This window comes from Squalius cephalus (genome assembly GCF_949319135.1).
Source record: "Squalius cephalus genome assembly, chromosome: 10".
Lineage (NCBI taxonomy): Eukaryota > Metazoa > Chordata > Actinopteri > Cypriniformes > Leuciscidae > Squalius > Squalius cephalus.
The window spans coordinates 34216797-34242537 of NC_137131.1; the positions used below are offsets into that span (position 1 = coordinate 34216797).

General features: G+C 39.3%; 1 protein-coding gene across 1 annotated transcript in view; it reads left to right on the plus strand.

Annotated features, from left to right (window-relative positions):
- Positions 1–260: 260 nt before the first annotated feature.
- The window catches only part of st6gal2b (ST6 beta-galactosamide alpha-2,6-sialyltranferase 2b), a 41166-nt gene continuing 15685 nt past the window's right edge, over positions 261–25741 (plus strand). Inside the window, exons 1-2 of the mRNA XM_079883390.1 lie at positions 261–687; positions 20845–21588. Of these exons, the coding sequence (XP_079739516.1) occupies positions 20868–21588 (721 nt within the window). The 5' untranslated portion in view covers positions 261–687; positions 20845–20867. The remainder of the gene's footprint in view (positions 688–20844; positions 21589–25741) is intronic.

The following is a 25741-nucleotide window of genomic DNA, read 5'->3' on the forward strand; positions in this document are numbered from 1 at the left end:
ACAAATACACCCTCAAAAATACAAGTACACAGTAAAAGTGCATCGTTTTACCTGACCTCACCTTCAAACAAACAAACAAACAAACAGATTAATAAATAAACACCACTTGCCCAATAAACGAAACAGTGTGCAATAAAACTGCTTTGAACATAATATTATATATATATAATATTTGCAAAGCTAAAGTAATTTTAAATAACTAAGTCTATGACGTTCCCTCCACGAATGCGAATGCATAAAGAAGCACTCCCCGATGATGTAGCCTAAATGCATTGAACAACAGTGAGCATCCGACCGGATACTGCTTGTGCTCAGGGAAAGACATCGCGCGCTTTGGCACTGGATATTAGACATTTTGTCCAAAAGAAACGGCGTGGGAAAACACACTGAGGGCGGGCTGATTCCGTAGTCATCTTTCTTTCGTTGTCTGCACTCATTAGATCTGGTCCCAGAGTTTTGCGAGCTCATGTGGAGCGTGACTTGAGACAATAACATGCTGGTTGCGTAGCGAACTGGCATAAAATAAAGTAATGACAGAGAGAAAGGCTGTGGTCCAGTTCTTTGGCGTGGAAACGGCTCAATGGATTACAATTTTAGTGTAGTAAATGTTCACACGTGGACATTTATTACTGTTCAGTTTTGTTAAACAAGCGGCGCGAGCCGCAACTCGATCTGTCTACAGCTGCAGTAAGTGCACACTACTCCTTCCTTTCCACAGACTTGTGTCAGTAGAATCTATGTGTGCCTGATTATTGTATTCAGAACTTTGTTAGCTGTTTGTAAGATGATTCTAACTCCGTTTGTGTGTGTGTGTGTGTGTGTGTGTGTGTGTAATTTGGCTTTTTAAATGAAAGAGTAGTTTAATATTTTAATCTGAATGTGTAATTGTTCAGTGCATTTGTGGAGTTGCATACTTTCACAGTGTAATGACTGTTATTGAATTAATCTAATAGGATGTATGCAGTGTTTAAGTTATGTTGAGGACCTGCTGTCTGTTTGAATGACTTTGTTCCTTATAAAATAGCCTAATAAGTTGAGAAGGAAATTACTGCATCTAAAAAGCACAATCCATGAACGAAATGGGAGTTATCCTATTTTTATTTTCTAGTCTACTTCTGCATGCCAAAATGTAGATTAGATATAACAAACAGAACATTTTCAGTTGTATGCAGATAACTCTACACACAGAAGGGCATCTGTCTCTACATCTGTCCTAGACAGCACATTACCACCATTAGACATTACATACTGACATTATTCAATCAGCTTATGTTTGCCTCCTGTTTTTACTCAGCTTTTTATGGAAAAATGACATCCTGCAAATCTGGCTTCTGAAAAGTAGGCTACTCTGACTGTAGCAGATCTGTGAATATTGATTCAATATATAATGATTTGCAAACCATGTAAATAAGACTGGAAAAATATAATTATAATAAGGAAATATAACACTCAGTTCTTGAACATATTTTATTTTATACAGTTCTTTTTCAGAGACTTGATTTTTGGCAATAAGTACAGTCAGTATTTGGTGTCTCACACAAGGGTTAAAGGAGAACTCCGGTCAATTTTAACATTGAGCTCATTTTTTGGTAAATTTGGAGTGCTGTCAATACAGAGAACAACGACAAAAAATCGGTGTTGCCTACACCGTGTTATCCTCTTTTTAAAATTTGCACCCTGTTGACTTCAATGGGGCAATATTTAAACCTGCTTTTAGCCTCTTAACATCCTTGATGTGTCATTACAAGTGCACAGGTCATGTGAGTGATTCCTTCAGAGTGAACACGAGTGAATCTGACTGCAGTAGATGTGAAAGAAATGGATAAAAATGATGTTATTTAAGCCAGCGCAAATACCTGTATTTACATCCTGTTTTCGGTTGAAGTCCAAAGTAGTCGATTGTCGAGTTCACGCGCGTGATCATAGGTAACTAAACCTATTATTATTATGTTTGGATTGAAAAAGCTTTTCTTCATTTTTTTCCCTCTTTGGCAGGTTTGCTTAAGTGTGTTTAAAAGCTTTGCTGATTTAAAATTCTCCTCCACTGTGTATTGCCTTTGCTGTCGTAGGCGTTTGTTTCTCTCGGTGGTATTGGACACATGCCAAATATGAAGGACCAAGAGGCAGCAGGTGAAATTATTTATATCCTCTAATTTGTGATGGTGGTAGCCTAATGGTTAAGGATCAAAACAGAAAGCTTGCAGATTAAATTCCATGGTGTGAGAGGAGAGGTACATGATATAATAATTATTCATCACATTTGTGCCCTTGAGTAAGGGCACTCAACACCAGGTTGTCACAGAGATACCTTTTCTATAACAGTTTTCACACTGGATGCAAAAGAGCATTAAACATTAAACAAAAAGAACTGTGGAAGAATTTGCATATTTGGGGTGCTGTCGTTGTACTGGCACTCAGTGATTTTTTTTTTTTTTTTTTTTGCCAGCACAAAGCTGGAATTGTGCACCTGACTCCCACACTTTAAGCCTTACTAAACATGGTGTTTGTATCCATTTGTAGCATTTGTGTACAGTAGGCAGCTTATCAAATGCTCTTAGGTGTCTAAAACTATGATTAGAGAAGGTTTTTTGCATGGACAGAAGAATATTTTAAGTGAAAAGGGATATGGAGACATTGTCTTGTATAAAAGCTCCCCTTTAGCAGATTTAACAACAGATCCCAACCACATTGAATGCTTGATATTATCTCCCAAAAAAAGACAGATATTTCATAAAATCTTTCATCTGAAATCTTGCAGGAGCATGCTCCTGTTAAGACCAGAAGCGTCCCTTCCACCCACTCTTCTCCTTGGTTCACCCCTGAGCTTCGTATCTTAATAGAATGTAGTTTTGTTTTGGGTTCATGTTTCATGTTACAGTCATGTTTCCTGTCTTGTCATGTGATTCCCTTGCCCTCATTTGATCATGCCATGTGCTTCTAACTATTGCCCTTGCTCAAGGGCACAAAGGTGAGGAAGAATTATTTATATCATGTACCTCTCCTCTCACACCATGGGATTTAATCTGCAAGCTTTCTGTTTTGAACCTGAGATCCTTAACCATTAGGCTACCACCATCACAAATTAGGATATAAATAAATATTATGAGAAAAAGAAAAGGTTTTTTGACCTTTGTAAGGCTGGAAAAACTGGAAGAACTGGAAGAGAAAGCTGCTCTATTTGAACTCACTCTTCTAAAGTTAGCATCACCATTTAAGATGCAAAGTCTCACCTCAGAATACATCTCTTCCCCCACTCCCCCTCTCTCATGCTGAGATCACATGAAAATCACCCAAAGATCCATATGGTTTGATGTGAATAATTATCAGAGTATTATACATGTTTGGCATCATTTGAAATGTCTCAGCATTCCCAAATAAGTAAAACAAAAGGGAATAAGGTTTTTAAAAGTTTAGAGATAACTGGCACACAAAGGAAGGTGGTCTCTAGGCAAATGGTCTCCTACTCCCAAAAGGTGTCAACTCTGAATGTAAATTCCCATTGTTAGCAGATGTTGTTTCCATGTGAAAGAAGTTTCTGTCTATATAATGAAATGCAACTAGAGGATCAGGGCGATTCTGTAACCTAGATCAGCCTGTGATGCGAAGTTTAATCAAAACACTTTGCATCATGTATTTTATAATGTCAATTCCAGAGCATTTGATGTTTTGTATCTATTATCTTTGAACTGATTATTAAATTGGCATGATACATTTACCTGACATAATAAATTGTAAACATTTGATTTTATTCTAATCGACTCTGACATTATTTTCAGTGAAGAGTTAAAAGGAATAGTCAAACATTCGCTCACATTTAATGATGCACAGATATCATTAAAACCTTTTCATTTATGGAGTCAGATGAAATAACGAGAAAATACATATGAGAACATGTATTGCATTTAATCAAATTACTTTGCCACTCGGAAAGACAGTAACACGCAGAGACCTTCCCCCACTAATTGGATGCCTCCATTGGGCCGATTGAGCGTGGACTTACACCTATGATGTAAACCTGTTGTAGGAGACTCCAAAACTACATTAGGAAACTTTAAAATAGCATAATAGGGGCACTTTAAATCAGGGTTCACCAATCTCGGTCCTGGAGGGCCGCTGTCCTGCAGAGTTTAGCTCCAACCAGCTCCAACACACCTGTTTGAAAGTTTCTAGTATGCCTAGTGAGACCTTGATTAGCTGGTTCAGGTGTGTTTAATTGGAGTTGGAGCTAAACTCTGCAGGACAGCGGCCCTCCAGGACCGAGATTGGTGAACCCTGCTTTAAATAATGTAAACAGATAAATCATTTATTTTATTATAAATGCTGCAATATTCCATAAAAAAAAAAAAAAAAAAAATAGAATGGTCAATTTAGATTTTATTGTGACTATTATGTTTAGTTTTTTTTAGCGGTGGGCCGTTATCAGCGTTAACGTGAGACTCTTATCGGGCGATAAAAAAAATATCGCCGTTAATCTATTCTCAAAGTTGGGTTTGGAGCTGGGTCTATACTACGCAAGCTATGATGACTTTCACCTTGATATTTTAGCGCGGATATATACCTAGCCAAATTCGGTCCGTTGTTCGGTACGCATTTTCAAACCGAACGGTTCGTTGGACTTTCCCCGATTTCGCCTGTAGTAAGTCAGTCTGGTCACTGGGACAATACTACAACCTTTGGAACATGAAAAAAAAACAAAAAAAAACCTTTGGGTGAATTACAGTATTTTTTTTTCTGAAAATAATTGTTTACTGTAAATACATAAAGGGAGGTATTGACAATGTCACCTGTAGTAAATCAGTCTTACCAATAGGAACCTACAAGCTTTGGAATTTGAACATGTCTGTTTTTAAATGTTAAAAGTCATTTTAATTAATACAAATTTTACATTTTAAACACTTCGTGGAGATGGGAGAATTGGGAGATGTTCCCTTATACGCATCATGCGCCGTTGTAGCATGTCAAAGCATTCTCAGGTATAAATATGTTGCTATAATGCATGTAGGTTGTTTTGAATTTCATGTTGATATACAATGGTTACATACTGTTAAAACTAACCGTGGTATAGAGTGGTGCAGGTGTGATGTCACTTTGTAGGCCAACCAGCAGTTAGCATCACACTGGTTCCCTCGACAAAAACCCGACGTTTATCTCCTCGGCAGCGATTGTAGTCCCATTTAGCCACTTGTTAGCAACCGCCTTTTTCAAGACACGTAACAGTCAGCTTCCATGTAACAGAATTACGAGTGGGGTAAAGTTCATGTTTTATGTCGTACAATAAAACAAAGGTTTTTTGAAGGTGTCTTGAGCTTGTGTTCACCACAGATCTTATTTCAGCCATTTAACCAAAACCCCATTCAAAAAACCCACTGATCTCGGGACGATGGAACTGGAAGTGCTAAAATGCTAACTCTCTTCCGTGTTTTGGCCTACAAAGTTATGTCATACCTGCACCACTCTATTGATATCTTTGTAAGACTGCCGACTCTATAGAACAGTGGCAAGGGAAAACGAATATCGAACCTAAAACTAACTTTACCACGTTCTGGGTGTCCCCTAGTATTAGGGAGCATTTTCGTTGTGTTGTGGCTTGATTTCGTTGTGTTGTGACTTGTTTCTGTTGTGTTGTGGCTTCATTTTGTTGTTTTGTGGCTTCATTTCGTATGTTGTGGCTTGTTTCTGTTGTGTTGTGGCTTGATTTTGTTATGTTGTGGCTTGATAACATTAGCCGCTTTCCGACCGGAGGAACTTTTCACAGTTCCTAGAACTATTGGCTAAAGTACCCGGATGTCGGCGTGTTCGCACCGCAGGAACTAGGAACGATTTTAGTTCTAGGAACTCCATTTGGAGGAACTAATTTAGGTCCTACTTCAGAGTAGGGTCTAAACCAGCACTATAGGAACTACCCGTGACGTTAGTGTACGCTGATTGACCGAACGCACGCGGAACACCAACACCCGCCATTTTTAAAACAGCTAGAATGTAAACACACAGATTATAGCCAATACAGATATTATTTACTCCATAAACTAACTATACAAACATGGAAAACAGAGATAGATGGGTCTCTAAACCTTTATGCTGAAGAGAAAATCCAACGCAACTTTGAGGGGACCAAGCCAAACATGATTAACGTTATGTTTATCTGCCCAGCTAGCAACACTGGACATCAACCACACGACATAGGCTAATAACCTTTTTTTCATATACTGTCTACTTTCTATTACAGTTCTATCTAATAACATATTAAACAGTACTGTTAGACAGATCGCTAACTAATAAACACAGAGAATGCGAGCATTGTTTGCTCTGGCGTTCTCAGCGCCGCCAAAATAAAGGTCCGTCGCGCCGTCAAAATAAAAGTCACTGTGCTTGCGTCACTCCCTTACCCCTCCTACCAGTTCCTATGGCCACTTGGCCAGTGAGAACGCAAACAGCAAAACAGAGTTTGGGGGAGAGAAGTTCTTAGAACTGTTTAGAAGTGGACAGTTCCTAGAACTAAGTTCCTGTAACTATTGTGTTGTGGCTTGATTCCATTGTGTTGTGGCTTGATTTCGTTGTGTTGTGAACTTATGTTTGCTTTTTAAATTTCGTTGTGTTGTGCACTAATGGGCGACCGTACTAAACAGGGGTGTGTTTTCCGAAAGCATCGTTAGCCAACTATGGTCGCAAGTTCCGTCATTATCAACATAGTTCAATGAGTCTGTGTTTCCCGAAACCATCGTTCCAACGAACATTCGAAAACAGCATTGCAAAGTTGTGTGGTTGAAACTACAGCTCTCGACCTGTGGTTAGAAGCATAGTTTCTAGTTTGCATGACGTGGACTTAATAAATCCTTATCTTGAGAAAAATAAGCAAGCTGACATTCAGTGCAACCTGTGTCTTATTTAGAATACATACAAATGTAATTTACGTTTTATAGTTTGTCAAGAGATTTAAAGCACCGTTTTTGAAGACTGCACATGTGCAAATGTGCTCTAAGAACGAGCCTATGATTGTATCTGGAAATAAAGCAAAATAACTGAGAAAAATGAGAAATAGTCCTCAGATGCAATGTCTGTAATTTATATCAAAACATCTAGCGTTGATTCGATCTCAAACAGTTTCATTAAAAATAGTTTTTACTCCACCACGTGCGTGACGTCATAAATCAACATGTTTGAACGACCACTTTGCAACAATTCGGTTTCGGGAAACAGTCTTGACTATCTAGTTGATTTCTTTAATGAAGCATCGTACTATGGTAGTGAACCAGCGAGTTACATCATTGTACGGGAAACACACCCCAGTGCGTTTGTGACACATTGGGAAGAGAGGTGCTGCAATAATGTAAAATATGTGACAAATATTGCATTAAATATTGCAACCAGTGACTTCACTCGTCACCATAATGGCAGTCTGTCATCTGTAGAATTTTTGCCTCAAGCCCTTGTTGATTTCTGAACTTTGTGACAGTACAGTTAACACACTATAGCCTACATAAATGCTGGTTGGAATAATAGCATCTGAAATGCACCTGATTTCCTCTGTATCATTTAAAACCACTGTTATTAATACTTTAAATAGGAAACAGAGACTCTGACCCCAGGCAGATATACCAAACGTATGGGTAAACTTTCACCCTTATCTCATTTAATACTGTTATTGAATTTAACACAGACAGTAGGTCAAGTATATTTGTATAGCACTTTTCACAATACAGATTGTATCAAAGCAGCTTCACAGTATTAAATTAAAATAATACAACAAGGTTTGTTTCAAGTGGAATTTATTGATTGATAAAATAAAGTAGGTGCAAAAAAAACACACACAAAAAAAACATGTTTTTCCGGTCTGGGGATTAGATCTGTGTCTTTCCATCTTATAAAGTTGCACAACTACAAATACATAGCTATGTAAAAATCTTTGTGCAATTATGTTGTATTGGATAACAGTCAATTACACAGTTAGTGATCAGTATACAAATAAAGAAATGACAAAAAGTATGATTTTTGCAAAGTACTATATGTCATATGTCATTTTACATTTATTTTACATTTATTCATTTTAGCTGACGCTTTTATCCAAAGCGACTTACAATTGCTATACATGTCAGAGGTCGCACGCCTCTGGAGCAACTAGGGGTTAAGTGTCTTGCTCAGGGACACATTGGTGTCTCACAGTGGATTCGAACCCGGGTCTCTCACACCAAAGGCTTGTGTCTTATCCACTGCGCCATCACCCCCCACCATGGCATGTCAGTGTCGTGAGGATCCATATGCAGCTTTATTAAAACAGAATGCGAGTCAAACAGGCAGAGTTCAATCACGGGCTTCAAACACAATGTAGATAAGGCAGAATCAAAGTCAGAGTTCAGGCTGAAGATCAGGGCAGGCGGCAAACACACAGGATAATCAAATGACAAGGCAGATGGAATCAGAATAGGCAGGCGGCAAAGAATCAGAGTCCAGTAACCAGTCCAGGTCAGGTCATACACAGGAAATCACACACGGAATAAACGCTCAGAAATGTTTGCATGGCAAGACAAGACTTCGCAATGAGGAAGCTGGGAGAACAGTTTAAATAGTTCAGAGTCAATGGAAAACACCTGTGAGTCAATGGAAAACACCTGTGAGTGAAATCAGCCACAGGTACGGGGTATATAGGAAATTAAGTCCAAAGAGTTAGTACTCAGGTGATGGTGACCTCTGGTGGTGAGCGGAGGGAGCCACAGAGGCTGAATTCGTGACACTATAGAGGCAAAGAGTATAGAAGCCCAAGAGGCGAAACTCAATAGAACGCTCCACAGCAACAGTTGCTCCCATGACGTGACGGCGCGGCCGCCATTATGGACTGAAAACTGAAGGAAAACGCCGAAAAATAATGGGAGTCAATGGCACTGAAAAACTGAACATAACAAAAACTTAACATAACTTAATTTTTTCTGGCCGTCATATCTAAATATGAAAACAATTTAAAATACATTAATGAGGATGACCGACGTTAAATGACGTTAAATGACAGAAAATATACGTCTATGTGTTGGTTATGCATGGCCTAATTACCCTTAGGAAAATAGTATTTTGGGACAAAATATTACTATAGAAGTACTATAAGACTACTATAGAAATACTATAGCGGCTCTAGGATATTATAGAGGTATTACAGAACATAACATACTTCTGTGATGTTCTGTAATACCTCTATAATATTTTTAAGCTGCTATAGTATTTATTTAGTCTTATCGTACTTCTGTAGTATGTCCCAAATTACTATAGTATTCCTATAAGATTATTATAATATTTTGTCCCAAAATACTATAAGATTCCTATATAGTACTTTTTCGTAAGGGTACTGCTATGTTCCCCACCGAATCGGCTTCATTAGCCTACCACTTACGGTTTGCAAAGATAAAATTATAAAATTACTGCAAACCTTTAATCTATCAATATTTATGTTCTATTATGCATTTTCCTTGTTATATGAATAACAGAAATTCATGAAATAATATATGCAGACACACAGTAATAAGATATTTATTCAAATGTTGATTTTGAAATTAGTGAACATCACCATATATATGATTTGGAAAAATAAATAAATAACATTATAAATGAACATTTCTAAAGACTTTTCTTTTACATAGAATATCACAAAAATATTAACAACTTGTTTTTTCAACATCTTCAGTGAAAGTGCACACAGTGAACGTTTCAATGGCAAGAAAAAAAACAATCTATGAATGTCCTATTACAGGCGTAAAGGTACAAAAAAGATGTGCAATCTAGCAAGTGCACACATGAACTATAAACACCTACTAAAATGGATTTTGCCATTGACTGGCGCTAACGATTTCAGTAGCTTTCAGTCCATAATGGCGGACGCGCCTCCGCAGCGCCATCTACAGACTGTTACCCATAACCAGGGGCGCTGCTAAGGATTTTGGGCCCCATGAAAAGAATCTTGACAGGGCCCCCAACACAGCTGAGACTTTTTTCATATTAATTTACATAAAATCATGGTTTATGGTATTTTGACCATTGTCACAGGCGGTCCACTAACAATTTAGGCCTACTTACAAACCCACCTTGTGAAATATTGGGTAACATACTGTCGACCCTTTGCCTCTTTCCAGGGTTTCCCCAGGTTTGATCACCCCAAATTTAAGACTTTTTTAAGACCTTTTTAAGACCACTTTAATGAAAATTAAGACCTACATCGCATCCATTATGCAGTCGTAAAACACCAGATCAAATCCCAATAATGACTATTACTAACAAATGTTTTAATTAAAAATACATTTATTATAAAAAAAAAAACTCATTCAACAACACACTGCAAAGTGATGTTTTTGGTAAATATCAAACATTCATAACAATAAACAGATAAACTAACTTTTCAAATCGTCTTAGTAAAGTTTCTCAGCATTCAAATTGCTTTAACCATTGCTTCAGAGGGGTAGACAGATAGGTAAGAGAGATATAGATAGTAGGGGTGTAACGGTTCACAAAATTCACGGTTCGGTTCAATACGATACACTTGTGTCACGGTTTGGTACGTTTTCGATACAGCAAAAAGAAATAAATGCCAGAGAATTTTTTTTATTTTTTTTATTTATTAAAACTAACACACTTTGACCAATGATGGAGCTATAATAGACTCTTCTTAGGAGCATAAACAAAACAGCTCCTTGGAAAAAATGAAATGTAACCTAATATTGTAGTAGTTATAAACAAAGGTCTATTTTTAGTTCAGATTAACATTTGAGGGCAGCAATTGTATTCATAATGTCAGAATAAAACCAACGTAACGTTACTTGAAAGCATTGTAGCCTACTATTCCTGCCAAACTTCCATGGTTGCAGTTAGTGTTACTACAGTAAATCCATGGTGAATGTTGCTGATCTGTGGACACTGGATAGTTCATTCATGGCACAATGTTTCTTCCTGGCTTCCACGCTCTGTTTGATCCGTTAAAAACGGAGAAATGTGAATGTTTCTCACTAGATCTCACAGCGTTGTTATTGCTTCTGTGGCGAATTCAAATGATTTATTTTCTGGATCTCTTATTAGCGCTGTGTAACAGTGTCGCTTGATCAAGATCGCTCAAGCGGCACTGGTCCAAACTGATAAGCGGTCCTTTAACCACACAATAACGAGTAGCCCAGTTTCGTTCCGCTTACATTACGTTTGCACATTTGATGTTGGACATTGGACAATGTTGTGGTCGCGCCGGCGTCTCTTACATTATGAGCGCGCTTGCCACGCGCAACGCGCATTTGAGGCATTTTCACTTCCTCTTCCGTCAAGTTGATATTTATTTGTGTTGCCTGGATACAATTTGGGCGGACTGAACCATTTTATGATAATCGAGAGGGGGAGAGGGGCCCACGGACGTTTGTGTTTCCTAAACAAATAAAAAAATTTGACACCAGGAAACAGCAAATATAATAATTTAAAGTTAATAATTTTTACTATCAAATATATTTTTTTAGCACCACAATTTTATTGGGGGCTTCTCTGGGCCCCCTCTTAGTCATGGGCCCCGAGAATCGTCATCGTTTACCCCCCCTTTACAGCGCCCCAGCCCATAACACAACAGAGTTTCGCCTCTTGGGCTTCTATACTCTTTGATAGAGGTATTATTAAGGTTGTCCATATCACTTGTGAACTATTTTTCACATTACATTGACATTTAAGTTTAAAATCTTGACATCCAAGATATTGTAAAAAAAAAAAAAAAAAAAATCCTAATTTGCATTCCACAGAATAAAGAAAGTCCTACAGGTTTCGAAAAACATAAGCGAGTAAATTATGACAGATTTTTAAATTCTGACTGAACTATTCTTATAAATGTGCAATTATATAATTAATATATATATACACTGCTCAAAAAAATAAAGGGAACACTTTTTAATCAGAGAATAGCATCAAGTCAGTTAAACTCCTGGGATATTGATCTGGTCAGTTAAGTAACAGAGGGGGTTGGTAATCAGTTTCAGCTGCTTTAGTGTTAATGACATTAACAGCAGGTGCACTAGACTGGCAACAGTGAGACAACCCCCAAAACAGGAATGGTTTTACAGGTGGAGGCCACTGAGATTTTTTCCCTGCTCATCTTTTCGGACTGTTTTTCACCAGTTTTGCATTTGGCTAGGGTCAGTGTCACTACTGGTAACATGAGGCGATACCTGGACCCTACAGAGGTTGCGCAGGCAGTCCAGCTCCTTCAGGATGGCTCATCAATACGTGCCATTGCCAGAAGGTTTGCTGTGTCTCCCAGCACAGTCTCAAGAGCATGGAGGAGATTCCAGGAAGACAGACAGCTACTCTAGGAGAGCTGGACAGGGCCGTAGAAGGTCCTTAACCCATCAGCAGGACCAGTATCTGCTCCTTTGTGCGAGGAGGAACATGATGAGCACTGCCAGAGCCCTACAAAATGACCTCCAGCAGGCCACTGGTGTGAATGTCTCTGACCAAACAATCAGAAACAGACTTCATGAGGGTGGCCTGAGGGCCCGACGTCCTCGAGTGGGCCCTGTGCTCACTGCCCAGCACCAGGGAGCTCGATTGGCATTTCCCATTGAACACCAGAATTGGCAGGTCCGCCACTGGTGCCCTGTGGTTTTCACAAATGAGAGCAGGTTCACCCTGAGCACGTGACAGACAGGAAAGGGTCTGGAGAAGCCGTGGAGAATGTTATGCTGCCTGTAACATCGTTCAGCATGACCGGTTTGGTGGTGGGTCAGTGATGGTCTGGGGAGGCATATCCATGGAGGGACGCACAGACCTCTGCAGGCTAGACAATGGCACCCTGACTGCCATTAGGTATCGGGATGAAATCCTTGGATCCGGTGTCAGACCCTATGCTGGTGCAGTGGGTTCTGGGTTCCTCCTGGTGCACAACAATGCCCGGCCTCATGTGGCGAGAGCATGCAGGCAGTTCCTGGAGGATGAAGGAATGATACCATTGAAGGGCCACCACGCTCACCTGACCTACATCCAATAGAACACCTCTGGGACATTGTGTTTCGGTCCATCTGACATCACCTGGTTGCACCTTAGACTGTCCTGGAGCTCAGTGATGCGCTGGTACAGATCTGGGAGGAAATACCCCAGGACACCATCCATCGTCTCATTAGGAGCATGCCCCGACGTTGTCAGGCATGCATACAAGCACGTGGGGGCCATACAAACTACTGAGTACCATTCTGAGTTGCTGCAATGAAATTTCAGCAAAATTGACAAGCCTGCTGCATCATTTTTTCACTTAGATTTCCGGGGTGTCTTTGAATTCAATCCTCTGTAGGTTGATCATTTTCATTTCCATCAAACGATGTGGCATCCTTTCGTTCATAACACATTACCCAGTCCATATTAGTATAGATATCCAGCATGATATTTTTCCCCATTGAGATCTGATGTGTTTTCAAAGTGTTCCTTTAATTTTTTTGAGCAGTGTATATATTTAAAACGTTTAACCATAAAACGTTTTAAATAAATAAATTTAGATACCGGTTTCTTCCCAGTTGAGCTAAAACTTTCTATTGTTTTTCAACTTTCAAGCTCTTTGAAGTGTCTGGCTAAACATGTTTCAACACTGAATGAAATTTCAGTATAATATTCCGTCATTTATTTTTCTCTACAGAAAATGGCATTTAACTCACCATTAAATTTCTCTGTACTGTAGGCTACTATACATGCTATAGCCATTAAAGAAAACACATTTATTTTCATATTTATGTTTAAATAGCCAAATATAATGTTTTTTATTTATTTATTTTATTTATTTATTTTATTTAATCTATGTTTATTGATTATATTAAAAGTGAACAGCATGAGTAAGATAGGATCATAAGATGCGCAGTATATCGGAAGACATATGGAGTGGTTCAGACATGATTTTGACCACTTCATTAAGTTTTGTTTTGTAGAAAGCCTTTCTTTAAACTAAGTGAATTTAGTTTTGTATAAACTGTATCTTAATTTTAATCAATGTTTCATCAACCAATTGCTTGGATTTAATAAATAAGAAGCAACTATAGCAGACAATATAATCAGGAAATGGAGGCGCCGATGCGATCACTTGCTTTCCACGTGAACTGGAGCTCGTCTCATAAATGAACCGAAACTCGGCTACTTGCCTCACAGACATGAGAAATATATACAGTGAGGAAAATAAGTATTTGAACACCCTGCTATTTTGCAAGTTCTCCCACTTAGAAATCATGGAGGGGTCTGAAATTGTCATCGTAGGTGCATGTCCACTGTGAGAGACATAATCTAAAAAAAAAAAATCCAGAAATCACAATGTATGATTTTTTAACTAATTATTTGTATGATACAGCTGCAAATAAGTATTTGAACACCTGTCTATCAGCTAGAATTCTGACCCTCAAAGACCTGTTAGTCTGCCTTTAAAATGTCCACCTCCACTCCATTTATTATCCTAAATTAGATGCACCTGTTTGAGGTCATTAGCTGCATAAAGACACCTGTCCACCCCATACAATCAGTAAGAATCCAACTACTAACATGGCCAAGACCAAAGAGCTGTCCAAAGACACTAGAGACAAAATTGTACACCTCCACAAGGCTGGAAAGGGCTACGGGGAAATTGCCAAGCAGCTTGGTGAAAAAAGGTCCACTGTTGGAGCAATCATTAGAAAATGGAAAAACATGACTGTCAATCTCCCTCGGACTGGGGCTCCATGCAAGATCTCACCTCGTGGGGTCTCAATGATCCTAAGAAAGGTGAGAAATCAGCCCAGAACTACACGGGAGGAGCTGGTCAATGACCTGAAAAGAGCTGGGACCACCGTTTCCAAGGTTACTGTTGGTAATACACTAAGACGTCATGGTTTGAAATCATGCATGGCACGGAAGGTTCCCTTGCTTAAACCAGCACATGTCAAGGCCCGTCTTAAGTTTGCCAATGACCATTTGGATGATCCAGAGGAGTCATGGGAGAAAGTCATGTGGTCAGATGAGACAAAAATATAACTTTTTGGTCATAATTCCACTAAACGTGTTTGGAGGAAGAAGATTGATGAGTACCATCCCAAGAACACCATCCCTACTGTGAAGCATGGGGGTGGTAGCATCATGCTTTGGGGGTGTTTTTCTGCACATGGGACAGGGCGACTGCACTGTATTAAGGAGAGGATGACCGGGGCCATGTATTGCGAGATTTTGGGGAACAACCTCCTTCCCTCAGTTAGAGCATTGAAGATGGGTCGAGGCTGGGTCTTCCAACATGACAATGACCCGAAGCACACAGCCAGGATAACCAAGGAGTGGCTCTGTAAGAAGCATATTAAGGTTCTGGCGTGGCCTAGTCAGTCTCCAGACCTAAACCCAATAGAGAATCTTTGGAGGGAGCTCAAACTCCGTGTTTCTCAGCGACAGCCCAGAAACCTGACTGATCTAGAGAAGATCTGTGTGGAGGAGTGGGCCAAAATCCCTCCTGCAGTGTGTGCAAACCTGGTGAAAAACTACAGGTAACGTTTGACCTCTGTAATTGCAAACAAAGGCTACTGTACCAAATATATTAACATTGATTTTCTCAGGTGTTCAAATACTTATTTGCAGCTGTATCATACAAATAAATAGTTAAAAAAAATCATACATTGTGATTTCTGGATTTTTTTTTTTAGATTATGTCTCTCACAGTGGACATGCACCTACGATGACAATTTCAGACCCCTCCATGATTTCTAAGTGGGAGAACTTGCAAAATAGCAGGGTGTTCAAATACTTATTTTCCTCACTGTATATATATAAAGATTGAAACGTCTACTATTAAACAAAACAATTCAAAATTAAAAGAATCAGACTACTCTCTGCTTATGTAATCCATATGAAATGTGCATTTATCTCTATAGGCGCATTCAGTAGATGGCGAGTCAGCATCGTCAACTTCATCTTTGCATTTGTACTTTACAAAATATAGCTGAACAAGCTGTTTCAATTTTAATAACTTAAAGCTACACTGTGTAGGATTTTCGCCCATCTAGCACTGAAATTGTATATGACTACCAACTGAATATTACTTTCTAGCCCCTCCCATTCCGAGGGCATTTTAACTCCTACGGTGGCCGTATTATTTCAAATCTGCCGGCAGTCGCCGGTAATCTCCCCCTCGCATTCGTCACGGTGCCACTGAGTGTAAAAATGAGAAAGGTGAAGCTTGAATTTCCAGGTGTGTCCCTCTTTGGCTAATGTATTATCAAGATGGAGGCGCACCATTCGAGTGACTCGCTCGTATGTATTCTAAATGGCAGATTCTACGCTTACAAAAATACTTGATTAGTTGGTAGAAGCATTTACACATCAATGAGCACATATCATTTTAAAAAGAACAAAGTGTTTTTTGCTAAGAATCAACTTAAAAAATGACACAGTGTAGCTTTAACTTTATTATTTAACTTTAACACATTATTTTGTGATGTTTTAGCTATAAGCCGTATGCTCTGTTATGGCTATAATAAGGAACTCTAGCAGTTACAGTATACGGATTGATCGTGCTTGTGTCAGAGACTCCTTTTCTATGGAAGATATTTATTCCACGCAATTTTTTTTTACATAGGAACGATGATCCAGTGTTTAACCAGAGTTTTTTTATTTTTATGCAGTTACATGAAATACGTTTTATGTGTTCCATTCCACATCCGTTTTAACGTAGACTATTCCACGCAGGCTTTACGCGATCACAGTTAAAGCCCCGATATAGCTACTCAGGGCGAAGTTCTTTTTCGTTCTTCGTTTAGGGGTATAATGAAGAAACACGTGAGCAACGATATACTGTTAGAGAACATCTGACGCCGCCCACACTGCTGAGAGTTACGGTAAGATGAGTTAAAGGGGTACTTCACCTCTGGAAAGATGAATGTGTATTTAAAATAGGTCATTTATGTACAAGAAATGTGAAATTATTTTTTAATTTGGAGCTTTCTAGACTGAGAAAATCCAGAAAATGTATTTTTGGCTTATGTGGATGAAAGACAACAACTCCCAGAATGGACTTGCTTCGCTGCCCTACGAGGCCACTCCCAAGCCACGCCTACCGGTAAGAAAGCGCAGTTGAAAACAACAAGGCTAGGCTACTAGTGAGACTCCGTGATGAGTTTGCCCGGGATTTCGAGATCGCCCAAAATGTCCGGGATTCGGCTTTTGCATTCTACAGTCGCCATTCATCATGTTTACTGTGGCGAGCAGGACGAGGCTGACGGCCGCGGGAGAACGACGCGAGGCCGGTGGCGTCATTACTGAGACGCGCCGGTCTTGTATGTCTCACGGAGGAGCGGGAATTTTCTTAGCAATGTTAAAACACACATCAACCAATCACTTTTTTAGTGTTCATGTAAACACTACATTCAGATTCACCAATCGGAATGAATTCAGTTAGATTGAAACAAAAGGTGTGCATGTAAACAATGAATGGCCACTGCAGAAAGCAAAAGCCAAATCCCAGACATTTTGGACGATCTCGACGGCCGGACATGTCCGGGAAAAAGAGGATGGTAACCCCTACTACTTAGCTTTCTCTTACTACTCAGCTTTCTCCACAGAACAAGAGCCTGCTAGCTTAGCTTCCAAAGAAAGACGTCTGACGTCTGGATTTTTTCCTGACAAAAAATACATAAATCTCTCGTCTCAGGGGGATATGAGGGTGGAAAGCACGGGAATTCGAAAATACTACAGGTTTTCTACTAATACAAAGCTTAATGCTAAATCCTGAAGTATCCCTTTAATGTGCTGTGCACTTTCCTCTCTCAATAATAAAATAAACACACAACAAAATTAAGAAAATAGTAAGCTGTTTTGTAATTAGATACATGTTAAGGGATTTTCTCTAGATTTGAAGCAGGATTTTTATTTATTTTTTGCCACCCCAATAAAATCACTGGGTCTTATCTGGGCTGCGTTCAGCCCCGACAAAAAGTAGCAAAACTTTTTTAAACGGAAGCGGTGGTGCGTTGAACACCCTGTTCTGATGACGCAAGAGTTGCAACTATGGCAGGTGAGAAGGCTTTTGTGTTCTTTTTGAAGATATGTCGGAGCCTGATGAAATCGGTATAAATGTGTTTAATACTGCAAAATACACTTGATGTTACAGTCACTGACCTTGCCGTGCAGAATAAAAGAGAACATCCCAATCGAGTGAAGGGATTTGTGGAAACTGTGGTTCCTAATTATTGTGATCCAACATTTGATCCAGGATGAAACAAACATTTCAGGTGAAGGATAATCCACTTCTTACCTTCGAGACTGTGTTATGATCTATATGACCGTATTATTTTTATTGTATTAGGCTTATCATTATTTATGATCACTGTTGATATGCTATATTTTTACTATAAAACGCTTACGACAAACATGTCTTCTAATATCTTCAATTGTTGGACACATTTGTAAACGACTTTACTTGGACCTATTGTGCGAGCTGTCTATGTAATACCGCGTGGTTTACATGTTGCTGACATTTTTGAAACACCCACCAAACAAGAGAAAACGTATCTCAAACCCGTTGCACACAGTTTCCAGGAAACATGTCGTTTAACCTTTAAACCATAGCAAAGCATGGCACACCAGTTTAAGCTTGAACGTGCCCCTGGCCACCCCTGAAAAAAAGTTGGGGGAGCCAAAATAGAGCCCTGTGGAAGGCCACAAGTCATAGGTACCATGGAAGAGGAGAAATTACCCATCTTTACAAAAATTTTGTCAGACAGGTATGATTGAAACCATTTCAGAACAGTAGCTTTTAGACCCACCCAAGACTCTAGTCTAGATAATAGAGTAGGGTGGTCAATAGTATCAAAAGCAGTTGAAAGATTTAAAAGAATCAGAACCGCAGTGTCTCCGGAATCAGTAGAGAGATAAATATTGTTTAACACTCTGAGGAGGGTGGACTCAGTGCTTTGAGCAGACCTAAAGCCAGATTGAAAAACCTCATAGATACAATTACTTGACAAAACGTGTTGGAGTTGATCCAGCACAATTTTCTCCAGTAGCTTAGAAATGAAAGGTAAAACAGAAATAGGCCGATTTTTTTTTTTTTTTAAACGAAAGGATCTAGTGAAGGCTTCTTGAGCAGAGGAGTGACCGTAGCCATTTTAAGATTGGCAGGAACAGAGCCCATTTGGAGGCACTTGTTTATAAGAGATACCATACCTGGCCCAATCGCATCAATAATTAATTTTAAAAATCTCGGGTGAATGATATTGTTAGGACAAAATAAAGGTTTGCGCTTGACAATCACTTCCTTAAGTGTCTGGAGGTTGATAGGTTCAATAACCTCCCACAAATCAGAAACAGGTGACAAGATTGTGGAAACAGTTAAGTTAGGGCAGATGCTAAGTCTTAAGTTAGTAATTTTGTTAATAAAAAAATCTCACAAAGCCTTCACATAGAGCATCAGAAGCAACAGACAATGTGTTAACAGAAGGATTTACAACAGACTGAATAACTGAAAACAGAACCTTTGGTTTTGAGTGATTGGATTGGAGACATGCAGCCTGTCCCTTTTCCATTTGCGTTCTGCCTTTCTACAAATTTGTCTTTGGTGACGGGTGTCAGAATGTTGCCACAGTTCAGATTTTGGTTTGCACTTGTGAGGCTTTAGGGGAGCAGTCACATTTGCTACCTTAAGCCAAGCCGAATTTAAAAGGCTAAGATGTTGATCCGCATCCAGGTCAGATAATGGTTGATCCAAGTGCAACTGAGAGCAAAGTTCAGCAAAGCACAGATTGAAGTTTGTGCTAAACTGTGGAGAGTAGAACCGAGACAATGTTACAGGTGTAATAGAAAGTTGAGAGAGATCCAGAAGAGAGAGTGAGAATAAAATAGGCTTATGATCAGAGAACAGAAAATCTGAGAACACAATATCAGTGACATCAAACCCATAAGAGAGTACAAGATCCAACGTATGGCCCTGAATATGAGTAGAGTCTTTGATCCACTGCGATAGATTAAAAGCATATATTAGATTAAGGAACTCCTGCGACAAGGGATTAGACTGTTACATCACGTGGTTGTGGAAATAGCACGAAGACGAAGGAAGATGATGATAATGATCTTTAATGACAAAACTAAAACTTTGACAAATGTTTTACAAACTAAAAAATGACAAAACTTTAAGGAGAAAACCACACTAAACATTGACGAAGATTAAGGGAGAACACAGGGTATAAATACACAAAGCAAACAAAAGGTACTAAATTACAGTTACTTGATTTTTGTATCCTGATTACATAACGCCGTTACATGTATTCCGTTACTCCCCAACCCTGACAATGGCACATACAATGACACATGAGCCAGGGATTCAGAGGGAAAAATATTTTGTTTCTAGCCCTTACAGTTAAAAAGTTATTAGCAGAAACGTAAGTGCTACTTTAAACAGTTGGTGGCACTAGAGGGATTAAGTTAGAGACTCCAAAATTGTTGTGGTTTATGCGGGAAATGTGGGAAAACCAACTGATACAATAGGTGCCTAAGCACCCTTGGTGCTTGGCCTCTAAAATTCATGTCAAGTTGTATTTGCATTATTAATCTCTTAATTGTAAATTTTTTACCAATATTCAGCCAGCTTTGTCAAATAATGTCAAATTGGATACATAAACAGCACAGCTCTGTCAACTTCTATAGTGACTGTCAGACAGTAGCGACATTTGATCACAAATAACTATGGATTTGAACATTCAGATAGCTCAAAATAAAAAGTAAAAAGACAGTAACAAATATATTTCCTCTGAAATCAATAATTTCTGGATTTATTTGTGTCACTTTCCCTATATGTTATCAATGATTTTTGCATATGTCCCCTCAAACTCATATTAAGCACCACCCCTTTCTGTTTCCTTCCAGGGTGAGTGTTGTGAAACGGGGTGATGATAGTCCAGGACTCTCTTTTGCCTTGCCTACGGCATTTCATAAGGCAGTCGTCTCAACTTCTCCTGCTGGTCCTGCTGGTCTGGATGCTGCTCTTCTTTGCCGTCTTTTCCTACTTCACTGACTCCCAGGTGAACCAGTTCCATAGGACGACTTCCGTCTTCAACTCTGAATCTCAACACTCAACCCATGTTCAGCGTAGTTCCCGGGCCATCATGGCGTCCCATAATGTCCCCTGGGGTATGTTTGCGGAGAGGAGGGACACTTTCCAGCGCAAGCAAGTGTTTCAACCTCCTCGTACTAGAGAAGAATTTAATTTCAGGAATTTTGGCAAACGTCGGGTTGAGTTTAGGAAGAAAGTGATGAAGCCCCCTGAAACTGAATTCAACACCTGGTCGTTGGTCCGTGGTCTGTGGAAGGGACAGGTGTCCTCCAAATTGCTAGGCCAACGACTAGAGAAAGCCAAGAAGAACTATATTCTCTCTAATGAGCACAAAGTTTTCTATAAAGGCCAACGTAAGGAAGACAAGGGTAGGCAGGAGATACTGTGTCAGATAAAAGAGCAAGCTCAGCTCAGGACTCTGAATAGCTCTGAACAGCCCTTCGCTCACCTAGGTTTTCAACAGCTGGTTCCTCCTCAACTGCAGAAGGCATACAGGACATGTGCCGTGGTGACTTCAGCCGGGGCAATTCTTAACTCATTACTGGGGCGTGAAATTGGTGAGTTGGGTGGGGATAATATGCATATATACACAACTACCAGACAAAAGTTTGAAATTTAGATTTTAAAATGTTTTTGAAGTATTTTTTGCTCACTAAGACCGCATTTGATGAAAAATACAGTAAAAACAGCAATATTGTGAAATATTATTACAATTTAAAATAACTGTTTTCTGTTCATTTTAAAATGTAATTTTTTCCTGTGATGACAATGAATTTTTTTTACAGACATTACTCCAGTTGTCAGTGTCACACGATCCTTCAGAAATCAATCTTGTGCTGATTTGGTGCTCAAAAAACCTTTCTTATTATTATCATTGTTGAAAACTGTTTTTTGCTGCTTAACAGTTTTGTGGGAACCATGAGACACTATCATTTTAAAGTGTAGGGTAAGTGTTTTTTCAGCAAGGATACATCAAAAGTGATAGTAAAGTCATATATAATGTTACAAAAGATTTTTATTTTAAATAAATGCTAATCTCTTGGCCTTTCTATTCATCAAGAAATCCTGGAAGAAAAATCATGGTTTCCACAAAATATTAAGCAGCAAAAAAAGTTTTAATACAGCTGTTGCTGTAATGCATCTCTATATATTTGTTCCTCTTTTAGAATGTCGTTAAACAATTCTTTGTGGATTTTTTGCTTTTGCTGATGGAGCATGGGGAAAATAATATTTGGTTATAAATTTTATTTGCAATACAGTTATGTGTTGTCTTTGATATTCATCAATAATAAAGCATAACAAATATTTTGCACGGCTACAGAGTGCTGCAGGGATAACATATTGTTGTCGGTCAACCCGGAAATCAGCATCACCCTGGTTCCCTTGACAAAAACCCAACAGGATTTTTCCATTGGCTTTTGGATTATTGCAGAAAATAAGATCTATGACCAACAAAAGTTTATGTTTCTTACACGTTCTGTTCATCAAGATAATCTTCTCGAATTAACACAACTTTTATGAATTTTGAAGCCTAACCAGAGGTAGAAAGTTAAAGTAAGGCTAAAAGAACGTCTCAGGTTAGGACTGTAACCTATGTTCCCTGAGAAAAGGGAACGAGACACTGCTTCGAAATGACGCTAAGGGGAGACAGGCTTTGACCTCTCAGGCGTGACAGGTGTCTGAAATCACAATCAAATAACGGCAATCAGATTGACCGGCGACAGCCCATGAATCAATAGCGTGCGACCTGGAAGTATAAAAGGGCGCCTTGTAAACATGATAATCACCTTATTGTCTGAAGGGACTGTTAGGCAGGCAGGCCCCGAGGCATGGCGAAAAGACGCAGTGTCTCGTTCTCTGTTCTCAGGGAACATAGGTTACAGTCGTAACCTGAGACGTTCCCTTTCGAAAGGGAACTTAAACTGCGTCGAAATGATGCTAAGGGGAATGATATACCCACGCCACCATTCTAAGAGGAGTGCGTGATCATTAGCAGTAACAACTGTTACTCCTCAGGTCACACTGGGCTGTCAGTGATAGCATTCTCTACAGTCATAGCCCAAGCTATAAGCCTCACAGGGAAACCTCCATAAACATTGTTTACCGAAAGGCCTACCTGGCCCTGCTCAAGGGCCTGGAACCACAGCTTCAAATTAGAAGGGGTCCCTTCTAGGGAATGTGGCTAGGTAACCCAAAGGAACCCCAGCCAATCAATATTCAGGGGAACATACTCACCCGAAATGCCACCAGAAAGGCCTGATCTGGTGTCACTTACATTAGATACATCAGTCTGGCCAAATTCCTGTCTGTCCGAAGACAGAGCCTCTGGACACTTGCCTTTAGATAAGGCAATTGTCCTATAAGCCTATTACCTGACAACCACCCTATGTGGAAACTTGCCTTCAGGGAGGCCCGAAGAGGCCTACCACCTGACAGCAAGCTAAACAACTGGTTATGAACCCTGAATCCGAGTGTCAGTCCCAGAGCGGCCTGCTAAGGCCAGCCAGTCCTGGGACTCAGTCTCTGACCGGCCTGTTAAAGCCGGCCTCCTGAAAGTCGGCCTCCTGAAAGTCTTCTTATGTAAGAAACTTGGGGACTGAGTTACATGGTGGCCTGATAAGGCCAACCGACTGACAGTGGTCAAACCTATTTGGCTGATCGTAACCGGGGCTCACCTCCAGAGAGGCCCACTGAGGCCAATTATCTGATACTGATTTTAAACTGATACTGTTTTGCCACTTCTGTTTATTTTCCATTCTATATTTGAGTCTGATACTGTTTTGCTACTCTGATTTTAAGCTCTTAGCTTTGCTTAGCTCTATAGCTTTGCTGTTATGCAGGTATTATTTTCATATTATTTGTCTGGTTGTTCTGTAAAGCACTTTGGTCAGCCTAGTGGCTGTTGTAAATGTGCTATATAAATAAAATGAACTTGAACTTGAACTACAAACTTGAACTTTGAAAAAGTTTTCAGGACATATCCTAGTGACAAAGATGAATTAATGATATTAAGAAGATGATATATGCCCTCTGGAGGCATCTCTTTCAATAGCTTATTCGGTATAGGGTTTAACATTTTTTGATTTAGATGATTTAACGAGTTTAGACAATTCTTCATCACCTAAAGCAACGAATGAATGAAATTTGTCCTCAGGGAGACTACAATGCACTGTCTGATGCGATACTGTGGTAGATGGTTGCATAGTTATAATTTTCTCTCTAATATTATCAATCTTGTAAGTGAAGAAGTTCATAAAGTCATTACTGGTGTGTTGTTTGGAAGCGTGCAGTGTTAGAGCTTTATGTTTCGTTAATTTAGCCACTGTTTCGAATAAATACCTAGGGTTGTGTTTGTTTTCTTCTAAACATGTTAAAAAAATAAGCAGATCTAGCAGTTTTTAAGGCCTTTCTGTAGGCAATCGTGCTCTCGCTCTCCACGAAATGCGAAAAACTTCTAACTTTGTTTTCTTCCAGCTACGCTCCATTTTTTTGGCTGCTCTCTTTAGGGCCCGAGTGTGCTCGTTGTACCACTGTGTTGGACTATTTCCTTTAATCTTCTTTAAGCACAATGGAGCAACTGTGTCTAAAGTGCTGGAAAAGAGAAAGTCAATCATTTCTGTTGCAACATCGACTTCTTCTAAGCTATCTGGGATGCTGACGAGATGAAACTGATTAGGAAGATTATTTATAAAGCAATCTTTAATGGCAGAAGTGATAGTTCTACCATATTTATAACACAGAGTCGGCTTTGCAACCTTGGCTAAATTAATTATACATGAGATTAAATAATGATCTGAGATGTCATCGCTCTGCTGCAGAATTTCAATGGCATCATTGATTCCATGTGACAATATTAGATCTAAAGTATAATTATGACAATGAGTAGGTCCTGACACGTGTTGTCTAACTCCATAACACAGTCTCACCCCAAAACGTCACATACTGACGCGTCTTGACCATACGGCAACATACGACGAAAAGGGTACCCCTAAAACGTCCATATGTGACGTTTTGGGTTATGGGTAGGTTTAGGTATGCGTTAGGGTACCGCTAAGAGGCGCTGCTGGTGCGCTTATGTCTTCGTCTCATATGGACGTTTTAGGGGTACCCTTTTCGTCGTATGTTGCCGTATGGTCAAGACGCGTCAGTATGTGACGTTTTGGGGTGAGACCGGGCTGAACTCCAATAGTGTTTAGAATGTCTGTAAATGCTAATCCCAATGAGTCTTTTTCATTATCTACATGTAGCCTATATTAAAATCACCAACAATTAGGACATTATCTGCAGCCAGAAATAACTTTGAAAATCATCAAATTCTTTGATTAAAATATGTATGGTGCCCTGGTGGCCTGTATAGTAGCCAGCACAAATGTCAAATGGGATTGATCACTTACGCTATAACGTTACAGAAAGCACCATTACTTCAAAATAATTATACTTGAAACTACTTGAGTAATACTGAAGATATTGCTATAAATTACAGCAATACCTCCCCCCTTTCCTTTTAAACGAGCCTCGTGTTTATAGCAGTAATCTTGCGGGGTGGACTTATTTAAAGTAATGTAATTGTCTGGTTTTACCCAAGTTTCTGTCAATCACAGCACATCTAGGTTATGGTCTGTAATCATATCATTAACAATAAGTGCTTTTGAAGAAAGGGATTGAATATTCAGCAACCCGAGCTTTATCATTTGTTCATCTGCATTATAT